The sequence below is a fragment of the Talpa occidentalis genome, unplaced genomic scaffold, assembly GCF_014898055.3.
Source record: "Talpa occidentalis isolate TD23 unplaced genomic scaffold, MPIMG_talOcc4v2.1 talOcc4.13, whole genome shotgun sequence".
Taxonomy (NCBI): domain Eukaryota; kingdom Metazoa; phylum Chordata; class Mammalia; order Eulipotyphla; family Talpidae; genus Talpa; species Talpa occidentalis.
The window spans coordinates 4,377,975-4,390,851 of NW_023601322.1; the positions used below are offsets into that span (position 1 = coordinate 4,377,975).

Genomic DNA, 12,877 nt, shown 5'->3' on the forward strand with positions numbered 1-12,877 from the left:
TGATAAAACTGGAAAAATGTACTAAATCTGAGACATGAACATCTTAAACATCATGTATTCCTTAAGCCGTGTCTAATAATTTGTTCAAGACACGTCACTGACAATCTGTACTTTCAGTGAAATTTGCTGGGAAATAAGTGTTTCACACTTCATTGACATCCCAAGTTTTTTTTAACTCAAAAGCGGCTGGTTGTTTAAAATTTGTGATTGTTTATGCTAAATACTATCCCTGTGGCTGGATGCAGTTACTACTCACAGGTGAGTAGTAACCCAGGGAATGTTCTGGAACACTTTCCAGGGGGGATCTGCCTGTCGAGATGCCTGAGAGGCCAGCCCTGTGCTGGTGGCAGGTGCAGCCCGCACAGCTGTCTCAGCAGTCTCCCAGCGGGCGCGGCCCTGTGCGGCCCTGCGTGGCGCAGTGGGGAGTGAATTGGAGAATGTTGCTCTTGCTCTTGAGCACATGTGCCCCGCGGGGCGGAGCTTCTGGCTGCTCGTCCTGCCCCAGCTCACCTGAGCAGTCTGGCATCATCACCCTTGGCTATTTTTCGCTGAGTGGTGCGTCACGGAGTGGCCCCCTCCACCCCAGGGTCCATGGGTGTGCAGCGTGAAGGAAGGGGTGTCCCGTGTCTGTTGGGTGCGGGAACCGTGCAGGGCGAGGCCGGGGCAGGGGACTGGTATTCCAGGCAAGAGGCGATGAGGCCCCAGACACGGTGTCAGGAAAGGGGCCGGGGCTGGTGTAGATGCAAGATGCTGAGGAGAAAGAGGGGGATGTGGATGGTGTCCAACGCCAGCGTGTGCGGCCGAGCAGAGCTGGGCAGGAGGCCTGAGGCCCGGCCTGTGCCGCAGCCCCTCCTGGTGTCTCTGGGGCGTCGGGGGAGCTGGCCCTGGTAAGTGGGTTCTCTGGTCTGGGACTCTGGGCGGCGCTGCAGGCTGGGGTTCCAGGAGTTAGTACCGCGTGTAGCCCCCGTGATCGGGGAAACTTCCAAAGGGAGGATGTAGTGCCAGCTGCGGCCGCGTCCTTGGCAGCTGTGGCTGTGCAAGAGAAGGCAGAGAGCGATGGGAAGGGAGCGCCGGGGAGGGCCTAGAGGTGACCCAGGCTGCGTGGAGTGAGGAGCAGCGCCTGGAAGAGGAGGCGCAGGCGCTGCGGGGGGGGCAGGGGACAGCTGACGGTGCCGTCTGGGCAGCAGCCCTCAGGACGGAAATGGAGGCGAACGGAAGGTCGAGCCCGAGCTGGGGAGGTGGCTGCTGCCACACGTGCTCTCCAGGCTCTACTGAAGGGTGGTGTTGACACCACCAGGCGTCCCGTGGTAAGGCATGTCAGTGTGTTTGTTGCACCGTGAGGTCAACCAAATAGAAACTGAAGTGAACGGACGGGGCCTAGTTATGGAGGAGACAAGTGGTGAGGAAGGCTGGATCCGCAGAGGGTGGAGCTCCCGGGCAGGGGACGGGTTGGGTCTGTGCTCTGGTCCCCGCGCCCAGCGCTGCCCTTGCTCCCACCTTCCCGCAGGAAGCCGCGCTTGAGGCTCACCTCGTGCCTGTCCTGCACGGCCTCTGGCCTTGGCTTTTGATGGACGACTCCCTGATGCAGGCCGCCTTGCAGCTCCTGTGCGTCTACACGGCCAACTTCCCGAACGGTAAGCAGAGACCAGGCCGCCTTTGGACAGTGCGCAAAAATGCTGATTTGAGGCAAAGATTTGAAGTGGCCTAGAAAAACGAAGAGTGTCTTGAAGTGTTCCTCCTGCTTACTGGGAGTGTCTGGTTAAAGGCAAGCTCCCTGGTGGCTGTGCAGGAGCAGGCGGGTGTTTATCGAGCCTGCGTTTGGGCGTGGAGGCATCTGACAGGTCGGAGGCAGAAAGGGAAATCGGCCCAATCACGTGGCAGAGGGAAAGTGAACTTCTTGGGGAACAGAGAAAGGAAAAGCTGAGGCATCTGGTCTTAACCCAGAAAGGGGAGGCCTCTGGGCGTCTGGAGCAGGAGACAGCACGGGTCCCAGATGCGGGGGGCCTGGTGGCGGCCTGGCTGTTGGGTGCCCTGGTCTTTCCCTCATTTGAGGACGTTATCGAGAGTGTACGCTGGGCCTGTGCGGGAGTGGAGACGGCAGGGGTGACCTGAGGGAGCCGAGGCTATCTGGGAGGAGGGGAAGCAGCCCCGGGCGGCAGGAGACTGCGGAGGTGCTGGTTTCCGGTTTGACCTGCAGCTCGTCAACTTAAGGCCCAACTAGCCAGCAGGCTCCTGTGCTGCCCCGAGCAGCAGTCAGCAGCCCAGCCACCGGGTTCTGCAAATAAAAGATTTTCAGAGAAAAGGACAGAACTCAGGACCACTCGGAGCCCTCCTGGCACTGCCCTGGCCCACAAAGCCCCTGTTGCCCCCGCAGCACCTGGCCTCTTGGGGGGCGTCCGTTCTCCTGCCCCCGCAAGCCAGTCTCTGGCCGCGGAGCCTGAGGACGCAGACTTCGGCTCCCGAGCCCTGGGCTCTCAGGGTCACAGTGCGGGCGTCTGTGCTTCTGCCTGACGTCACCGCCTCCCCAGCTCACCCCTTGCCTGTTGCTCGACAACGAGCAAAGGACACCTGTGTCCTAGCAGCAGTCTTGGAATGAGTCTGTGTTACCTTCATGCTGAGAATTGATGTAAATGTTAGAATACTGGTCAGATCACCAAATCGAGGACAAAATTCTTTTATCCTATCTGGTTTGTTTCCAAGCAAAATTGCATCATTTAGTAACAGTTTTCCTAAGAGTCACGGGGGCCATGGTGTTTGCACACTGCTGCCCGCAGGAGTCCAGGACCGGACACCGCGTTTATTTGTGTTCCCTTCCCTTCTTACGGAATGTGCCAGCGCTTGGGAGCTGCGGGCCGAGCGAGCTGGGCACTGAGCGCTCTGACCCGCCCTCCCCTGGGGCACGGCTGGTGTGCGCTGCCCCTGCCTGGGAGTATCGGACTCTCATTTTGTTTTCCTCCGGGAAATGAAGGTCTTAGGCTAAGTTATCTTCCATTCCTAAAATTCTGTTCTACACAAGCCCCTATTTGTGGCTGTCTTCTTGAGGAACTGTTAAAACCCGTTCTGCTTACTTTAGTCCTTCAGCATAAATCCTGTGTTGGAAATGCCTTCGAGATCATTAGGCCCCTAATGAGAGCAGTAGCTCCAGCAGGTGGACTGTGGGCACAACACGAGCCCTCACTGCTACCCTCAGCGCACAGGTTAATGGCCAAGTCACTTGGTAGATGCTTTGCAGTTCAGGATTTTTAAAAACGGACAGTGAAACAGAGGCATTGGGTGGGGGTTTTGCTTGAAGGTTGCAGTTCTGTCTGCTGGTCGAGTTCTGGACAACATCCCGTCCATGCCGCCTCCCGGGGGCCCCCCGGCAGCTCGCTGATGCAGAGCGTCCTCAAGTTGGCCTCCCAGATGTCCCTCGAGAACAGCACCGTCCAGCAGATGGTCTTCACGTTTCTTTCAAACCTGGCCCTGTCTCATGACTGTAAAGGAGTCATTCAAAAGGTAAGCACTTCGCCTCTCGTCACGCAGAGAGTCACCCAGTATGAGTGAAAGTCTAGAACTGAATCTGTAGGATTAATTTGACTGCAAGACATTTTATTTTAAAGGATTGTAAAAGGATTAAGGGGTTCGCTTTGTTTAAGCCAGTTGAGGGCGATACATGAGAAGTGACAGAAGCTAGAATATGATCGCACTGTTTCCTCTTAGTTTATCTTCTTAGCTTTTGGATTATATTTTATCTCTCTCTCAAAAATGAGGGTTTTAGAAAGACAGCTGTCTCACATGTGTATGAGATCATAAGAGTAATTTATTTGATCTTTAAAACAGACCAAATTGAGCAGTGACAATTCAGATTGTCAGGGTGGTTTATGAAATCACACCCCCCCCCGCCCCCCGCCCCTGAACTAGACCTGACTCTGGCAGAATAGAACTAGAACTGTCCTCAGGGGCACCAGTTCTGGAACTTCTTCTTTTTGATTTTAATTGAGGTATTTTAAAAGGGATCGAATGAATTAAACAAATTCTAGTACAGGTGTCCGGTCACTCTGTATTTGATGGGTATGAACAGGATCCCTAACCTGGAGGCCCCCTTCAATTTGAGTCTCCAGAACTAGCACGTGGTAACATGAGTGCTTCTGCGTCTCTTACCCGAAGGCCAAGCCAAGGGCAGAAGTTGGCAGCATGGCTAAGAATTGGGTCTCCTTATCTTCCACTGCGTCACCTCCCAGGCCCTCCCCCACTTTGAGTGTAGTCTCCAGATAAACAGCAGCCTGGCTAAGGAAGGCCGTCCCGGGGCACACTGCAGCCAGCGCCCGCAGGCTCACGAGTGTCACTGTTAGTTTTCAGGGGCTTTGAGAGCCAGTGGGTGTCGCGGCGATGGTGTCAGGACGGCAGCCGTGGGGGGCCACGCCCTGTAAATGGCCCGCAGACCGGCGCCCTCACTCCCCCGAGGCAGCTGTGTGCTGGCCGTCCCGTGGGGCTGGCCACCTGCTCGGGCAGCGGTCGCCATGCTCCCACGAGCGGTGTACAGACCGGCCGTGCTCCCTGCGTCTTCTTGGGAGCACCTCGGCGGGAACCCCAGTGGGACCAACACTGATCTTGGGCTGGCAGGACTCTGAGCTGGAGACTCCTTCTGGTACGCCTCGGCGTGTTCATTTTGAGAATTGTTAGGTTCAACAAAACCAGCTCTCCGGCGCCGTCACGTCTCACTCTGGGGTTCTGTGCTGTGTGATGCTGGCGGGGTCAGATGCCGCTTGGGGCCAACTCCTGGCGTGGCTTTCCTTGGGCGCCTGCCCCAGCGGTGGGGGAGGCAGCCCCCACTGGCGGCTCTGCCTTCTCCCGCATCTGTGGTCGTGAGCAGACAGGCCGCACGCACAGCCCACCCGCAGGACGCCCCGCGCCTCCTGCCCGCCGTGGGGAGAAGTCCACCCTCCGGGGTCTTGGCGGAAAGAGGACGCCCCGTCACACCAGCAACTCATACCCTGCCAAGGCCTCTGCCGCCTGCAAGGCCCCAGTGCTCCTGCGGCCCGTGTGGGGAGCGTGTGGGGAGCGAGGGGGGAGCAGGAGGAACTTTAACTGGGAGGTGGGGAGGAGCTGGGAGAGCGCCAGGGCAGAGGGGAGCTTACAGTTTACTGGTTGCCTGGGTGACGTCTGCTGTTTCTCCTCTTCTTAGAGTCCTTTTGCATAAGTGTTAAGGTTATTATATAGATTCAAGCCCACATCTTGAATTAGGGCCAAGAGAGCCCAGGAAATAAGCCTGAGGAGATCATGGAACAAAGACGAGATATTCTGGGCGGTCAGGACGGCGAAGTGTTAACACTTCTGCGCCCTGACCCACCCACCTGGGGTTCCCTCTGTACCCCACTGCCTGGGATCCTACTCCGTGGGGAACTTCAAGACTTTTCCCTTTGTTTGCCTCTCTTCTAGCTAGGGATTGAGTGGGCTTTCCATAATGGAAGGGGTTTTATGGAAGCTCGAAATGACTTCAGCGTTTCAAGTGGCAGCTTTCTTTTCTGCAAGTTTCTGTAAGTTGATTAGAATGACCCGTAGCCATAAGAAACCATGTGCAGCTGGGATAACATGAATATAAGGTGTAGCCACATTTTTCTTCTTTTAACACGGTGACCCCAGTGATTCCGATATCCTCACTACCAGAGTTGTTAATTGGTATCCAGACTGATTGGGGGTTTGTTTCTTTTTCCTCCCCATAGGATAGCTTTTAATGAGTAGCAAAATTGCCAGAAGGCAGACAGAAAGAGAAAACTCAAGAGGCCTGAAATAAATCCCCAAACTGAATTATCAATCCTAAATAATTGCGTTCACTATAGTTTATCCGAATCATGAAAGAATTAGTACAAATTAAAATTTGATCACTATTTTGTTCTCTAACTCTTAACTCTTTCACTTATACCTGGAAATAATGTAGATGGGTATTTGGAAGGAATTGGGAGGAGGGAGAAATTAAAGTTGGGGAAAAGAAGAGCAGAATCCCAGCTAATTGGTCTCCAAGGGACTGGGAAAATAATGAAAAGACTCAAGAAGAAAATAATATTCTCTCTCTTTGCCCTCAGAGTAACTTCTTGCAGAACTTCCTGTCTCTATCACTGCCGAAAGGAGGAAATAAGCATCTCAGTCACCTGAGTGTCCTTTGGCTGAAGTTGCTCCTGAGCATGTCCTTCGCGGAAGACGGGCAGCAGGCCATCCTGCGGCTGGACGGCGGCCTGGACCTGCTCACAGAGATGAGCAGGTTCAAGCCCAGGAGCGGCCCTCCCTTGCCTCTTCTGATCTTCCATAATATTTGCTTCAGCCCTGCTAACAAGCCCAAGATCCTGGCTAATGGTAAGTATTCGTATTACAGGCCACGCAAATGCGTATCTATTTATACATGTGGTTATTAAAATACAAAATGGTTCTATAAATAATTTGCCAGGCAGTTATTAGGTGCCCACCGTGTTCACGAGGTCGCTGTAGGAGGCTCCATCCTCAGAAGAGACTGGGAGGCCTCAAGGACCTCGGGGCTCTGGGCTGACGGGTGAGGTCGTGACACACAGGCTGGATGCAGAGGTGGGAACCTGCGGCTGGCCGGCTACTCCCTGCCCCCCGCCCCCCGTAGTCTCTCTGACTCCTCGCTGCTCTGCTTTCTGAGCGGAAGCCGGCCGGTGCGGGGAGCCTTTGCAGACCCTTCTGCGAGGTTGTGATCCCCACACCCTTCTTTCCGTCGTCTTCTCCTCCTTCCAGGCTGTTTTTTTGTTGTGTCCAGGGAGGTAAGAGGTGCAGAGAAAGCTCCTGGGCTCAAGGACAGTCTCCAGCACTGTGGGCTTGGCTTTTTGCCCAGGGATGCCAAGGATTGGGGGCGGGAGTCAAGACCTCGAATCTCCTGGGCCTTCCTGTCCTTATCAAGCTCCCAAGAACCAGCTCCTCCCAAGAACCAGCCTGAGAGGAGAAGGCTGGGTCAGAGCTAAGCTGGTCCCCAAAAAGAAGAGGAAAAAAAGTGTGAGAATGGACACCACAGCCAGCCCTCCGTCCTGCCCCCAGAGTACTCACTCTATGGCCTGAGAGGCCGTGGTCTGGGTTTGAGCTGAACCTCCATGGCCAGGCCCTTCAGGTGCTTGGCAGTAGCAAACTGCCGCTCTGATGGACGCAGGACAGGCTCACACGAGGCCTTGGGGAACCTCCACCAAAAATTTGTCAAAAGCGTCCACCAATACACAGTAAAAGATGACCAGGAACATACGGGAAAACAGAACATGACTGAGAACCGGCGGGGGGGATGTCCCAGCTAACCTTCTGACTATATACTACAATAATGAGATGCAGATTTTCAAATAACTTTATATTATTTTTAGATAAATAAATGACAAGCCTGAAAATATATGTAGAGAGCAGGAGAGTGAAAAATTGAAGGATTTTATTCAGAAACCAGACAGATTCTAGAATCATTGTCCAGTATGGTGATCAGCTGCATGTAACTATTTTAATGTAAATCACTTGAAATGCTGTTTCCATTTGCGTTAGCTGCTGTGACCCCGGGCTCCCTTAGGAGCCCACCTGTAACTGTTTCTGTCATTGCGGGATGTCCTTGTAGCAGCACTATTTTAGAGCTTCGTCACTACGATGAAAAACTCAGTGTACGTGTGTGGCTGTCAACAAGTCAGGGGAGCAGAGGACAGAATTAGAAATTAGAAGATAGATCAGAAGAGTAATATCCGGAATACAGCACGGAAAGCTAAACGGACCAGAGAGGATTAAGGAATAAAATGTTTAAGTGACAGAGCAGATACTTTGAGATAATCTGCTGTATGTTTATTTAGCCCTGGCTTTAATTTTATTTCACTTTTTATTATGTAAAATTTCAATCATATAAAAATTCAGTGAAGCCCCGTATATTATAATTACTGTTTAATTGAAGTCCTAGATGGAGAGAAAAGAGGAAATATTTGAAGAGGTGATGACTCAAAATGTTGAGAATTGTTTTAAGACACGAATCCACAGATTCACCAGACTCAGTTAATTCTAAAGCAGATACATCAGAATACATCCACATGTCCTAGTGAATCTGCTGAAAACTAAAGAAAAAAAATTAAAATGGATACTTCCCCCGATAGAGGTAACTGAGGAACATTTATTCAAGAAAAAATAAAAATCAGAAAATCTCATAACCTTGCAATATTTTGAATTAGTCAAAAATCCAGCCATATAGTGTCCCTCAGTGGGACACCACTTCAGCAGGCAGCGAGGCCACACAGACACAGACTCCTGCCGAGAGCGGACAGGAAGGAAAGCGGCGCGCGTCCCGCAAGGCTAACACACCTTAGAGTGTGGTAAGGACAGGGTGTCGGGAGAATGCTTAACCCCCAGCTCCCGGGGGCCCGACATGGATGCCGATGACAGTCAATAAATAGAAATTGTATTTGTAGAAGTGGATGCGTTTTAAATTCCCCAGTGGCGCCGACTGTGTATTCCGACGGGGCCTGACCAGTCCCGGAGCGGGTGCAGCGTGATGCCCAGACTGAACGTTTTAAAATGTGTTTGTTACTAGAAAAAGTCATCGGCGTGCTCGCCGCCTCCCTGGAGAGTGAGAGTCGGGACGTGCAGCGGGTCGGAGCGGCCGCGCTCTGGGCGCTGAGTCACAATTACCCCAAGGTCAGTGGCTCAGGGGGTCCCTCTGGGGGTGGGCAAGCCCGACGCCCCAGGGTCGCCGAGGAGGGCCAGCCCGGGAGGCGCCCCGCGGTGGTGACCTTGCCGACCGGAGTCCCGGTTCAGAGGTGCCCCTTTGCGTTCTCCCCATTAACGCATGAACTTGCCATGTTCAGGTGGGGGTCGGGGAAGAAAGATACGGGGGTCAGCTGGGGAAGGGTGTGGGCGGGGTGCTGGCACAACTGATGTATAACAGGAGATCTTCCAGCTGCCTCACAGGTTTTCTGAAATTCTGTTAGCTCCTGCAGTCCGTGACAGAGCACAGGGGGCACTGTGGTGCCCCCCTGCTTAACCCGGAGACTGAATCTAACCGATAGATCTTTCTGCGTTATCTCCAGGCAAAAACAACTTTGAAAAATCCATTAATAAAAAGAAGAGTGGATGAAGCTTATTCCTTAGTGAAGAACAGTAAGTTTCTTTAAGAGATTCGGGTCACCCTTAGACGCTGGACAGGGTTGGGGCCGTCACAGTCACAGCGCAGACGCAGTTTTACGCACGCACGTTTCACTCTGATGTTCGAGGAGCTTTTCTGTTGAAGGTTTGGAAAACATGCCAGTATTTGGTCCTTTCTCTTCACTGTAGCATTTTTCAAATACTACAGTGTTCAGACAGATGATGATTCAGAGATACGGCGCTTCTTAGACACGTCTGTGATCTTCCTACAAGTCATTTTTTTTTTTCCCCCTCGGAATTCCTTTGCCAAGGGCTGCGGCCGTGTGCACGTGTGTTCTTAGGTGGTAGGAACTCAGCCCAATTAGAATTGACCTTGAACAGAAAACTGATCTGACATCAGGGAGCTGAATCGCAGTCGTCCAGGAGTCGCTGGGCCCAGTGCCCTTGTCCGCTGGCCCGGGAGGTGGCCGTGTCGCGCGGCTGCCGGCTTCTCAGAGCCACTGCCCCGGGACAGACCGCGTCTGTCCCGCCCTGTGCTAGAACAGCTGCTTGTTGATTTGTGTTTTTATTGTGTGATTTTTTCATTTGTGGTTTGGGCTTTGGGGGTCTTGTCTTGCTTCTGTGACCCTGAGTTTCCAGAGGTCACGGGATCCCTCAGGGAGAGGTTGTTTTTATTCTCTGGCTAAATCATTGGTAAAAAATAGGAATTCTGTACCTCTTAATTTTTTGAAAAAGTCAACCTCATAATGCGAGTGCATCGAGAGCTTAAATAGAACTTTGGATATAAATCCTATCCGTGTGTGTGTGTCCACCCTTACGTGTCCTGCCCAATTTAATAAACTTACTCTCCCCTGTTCTTATTTTTCTACCTCAGCTTTCTCAAACTCAGAAGAAACCCCTCTAAATGCCTATTATTTGCAATGTCTTGAAAACCTGGCCCAGCTCCTCAACTCTTCATGAGCCTATGCGGGCCTGGCCCTGCAGCTGGTGGCCACAGGAGGGTGCCCGGTGCACCCAATCTCGGTGGCAGCTGTTTCCTAGACAGGCTTGTTCCTGCGGGTGTGGACCCCTCCCTGCAAGGAGAACCGGAACGGGGGTGTCCCCACCCCCCGCCCCTTCGGACTGCTCTCCGTCGGTAAGAGCCGCCGATGGGAAGATGGTGAAGACACGGAAAGCTCCAGGAACACAGAAGTTCTTACCTTTATCTATGCAATTTGTTTTGTAAAAATTCTATTTAACAGTTATTTAATAAAACATTTTTAGAAACTGAAAATTGACGACTAATTGCTGCTTGTAGACTTTTCGGGCTCATGAATATAAATGTTAGGAATTGAAAGAAGGCGTTGTTTTCTGAAGTTCTATTTTAAAAAATGTTTTACATGAACTGGGGCTCTTGTCAACACAAATCCTTATTTTTCAAACCTTTATAGTGTCCGGGTGAAGGAAAACTCCCGTGTTTTTGTGAAGAGCGTCTTTCTGTAACTTTTAGTGACATTAGCTCCTCTCTCTACAACTGGTAAATCTGTCACTTTTCATAATTCTCACCTTCTAACTTCTGAAATGCTGGGTGGTGAGGACGGAGGGTGAGTGTGGTCATTCAGACCTGGGTTCAAATTCTAGCTCAGCCAGAGCGCCCTGAAAAGCACTTGGGGAGCAAGCTGTGGGCGCCGCGGCCCGCTCCCCGCCCAGCTGTGGTTCTGAACGTGGAACTGAAAATCAGCTTGAGTACTCATCGCTTTCAGCAGTTCCCCCAACTCTTGGAAGATAATTGTGTCTAAGAAAAGAAACATAAAAGCTGCAATAGGTGTGTGGGGGTGTATACATGTGCACACACACACACTCACGTTCCAAGTGATGAGTTACGGTTAAATAGAACAAAGTTAGCTTCTTATTAAGCACCATTAGCAATGCGATGTTCCTTAAGCTGAAAGTAGAGGACAAAATACACGCCACGTGTGGCTGCAGCATAGACGCGTGGACCGTGGGGAGTCACTGGGCGGAAGTCTGGGGGATGGAGGCGGGAGGCTGAAAACGCCCTGGGCGGCGGACGTTCCTCTGAAGCGGTGACCGTGCCGACGTCCTGAAAGATCCTCCAGTTCTCAGAGCCGGAGGCTCAGGACTTACTTCTCCTCTTCCTGGTTTCCTATCACCCGTGCCATTGCTTGGAATGCCGTGGTCACGCCCCGTGGTGAGTAATGACCTGGATTTCTCTGTGCCGCCATCTGAAGAGCGCCCCAGGGCGTGGGTGCGGGCCTCAGAACGTTTATTGCTGAATCCATCTTCCTCTAAAGCCAGCTGCTTGCTGGGCTGGAGGTGAATACATGCGGCTGCGAGGTGGCGTGTGTCTGTGGCTGCTAAGTGTTAAGTTGAGACTGGAACAAAATGACACTGATAAGCCTGAGGCGTTAGCCACTGTGCTACTCGGCTTTTTTTTTTTTTTTTTTTTTTTTTTTGCATTGACATTCCTGTCTTTGTGTTTGGATCTTACAGATAACTTCCATTTTCCTACAAAAATTAGGTGTCTTCAGGGCTCCGATTATTTCCTTTACATTCCATGATGATTTGACACAGCAGGGAGGCCTCTGCCTGGCTCTCTGGCATCAGGAAGAACTGCAGTTGATTCCCCACCCCCCCCCAACTCCCCCTGCAGCTTGAGGTAGCACCAGAGGGGGGTTTAGCCCAGTGGTCAGAACCACTCAGGGACGCCCCCGCTGGAGCCTGGAAAGATACGGCCTGGGAAGAGGAGAGAGGCCACAGCTTCAGGAAAGGGCGGTCTGCTGGGGCCCCAGACCCTGTGTCTTCACAGCCATGCAGGGAAGTTGTGAGCAGAAGGTCCCTGAGTTGGCGCTTGCTATTTCAGCAGCTCTCCGGGGGGGCTCTGCCCTGGGGACTCACCGGCATCCCCATCTCCTGGGGTGCTTCTGGAAAAGCAGAGTCGTGGACCCGCTGAAACAGACCGAGGCCTGTTTCCAGAATTGTTGGCAAGCTCCCCGGGGGGCTGCCAGCTCACACCATTTGAGAACCCCTGGTGGAGCGCCCTGATTGTGCACTAAGCTGCCTGGAGCCTGCAAACATCTCTCGGCTGCTTACTGATGGGGCCAGGACTAGAATCTGGGCGTCTGGAAGGCGGGTCAAGTGTCCTCCAATCACGCCGCTCTCCATCTGGGACTGGCCTGGGCTCCCGGTCCCCAAGCCCTCTCCGTGCTGGGTCAGCGTGTCCGGGCTCTGAGGACGCGGCCTTGCTGGTGCGACAGGCAGACCCAGGAGCTGAGGCCGGGGTCTGAGACCACTAGCTGTTGCAGGGAGGAGGCAGCGCTGGTTTTGCAATCAGCAAACACTCAGGGTAAGCGGCCACCCTAGCGAGTGCCCTTCCCTGGGTGGGCCCGATGGTGTCCTGGAAAGAAGGGGGTGAAGTGTGCGCGTTTCCCTACAGAGCCTCGGTTTTCCCCTGCAGTGTTTACTCCTCATCAGCCCCTGAGTGTTTGCAGCTGCCCTCTCCTCCGTGGCCTGAGATCGGCTTCTCCACGCATGATGTTCCCCAAGTTTGGCGGCTCACTTGATGCCATCGCCAGGGAGCCAGTGGCCTCGGGGAGCGAGAGCCAGGCGGACCCAGCACAGCATTAGGGCTTCTTCAATAAGGAAAGGGAGGAACAGAAGCGTCTCGCCTTTGGTGCCCTCCGTGTTCTCGGCCCAAACCACCTCACTCTGGAAGCGCAGCAGCGGCTCCCGCGGCCATCAGGGCCTTGTGCCTCCGGTGCCGCATCCAGGGACAGGAGGCCGACTCGGCCTAAGGAGA

General features: G+C 53.1%; 1 protein-coding gene across 2 annotated transcripts in view; it reads left to right on the forward strand.

Annotated features, from left to right (window-relative positions):
* RTTN (rotatin) overlaps nucleotides 1-10,344 on the forward strand; it is a 93,016-nt gene extending 82,672 nt beyond the window's left edge. For both annotated transcript variants that reach the window (XM_037508415.2, XM_037508416.2), the window contains exons 44-49: nucleotides 1,508-1,634; nucleotides 3,293-3,495; nucleotides 6,063-6,330; nucleotides 8,531-8,634; nucleotides 9,027-9,096; nucleotides 9,956-10,344. In XM_037508415.2, the coding sequence (XP_037364312.1) occupies nucleotides 1,508-1,634; nucleotides 3,293-3,495; nucleotides 6,063-6,330; nucleotides 8,531-8,634; nucleotides 9,027-9,096; nucleotides 9,956-10,041 (858 nt within the window). In that variant the 3' untranslated portion in view covers nucleotides 10,042-10,344. The remainder of the gene's footprint in view (nucleotides 1-1,507; nucleotides 1,635-3,292; nucleotides 3,496-6,062; nucleotides 6,331-8,530; nucleotides 8,635-9,026; nucleotides 9,097-9,955) is intronic.
* Nucleotides 10,345-12,877: the final 2,533 nt, after the last annotated feature.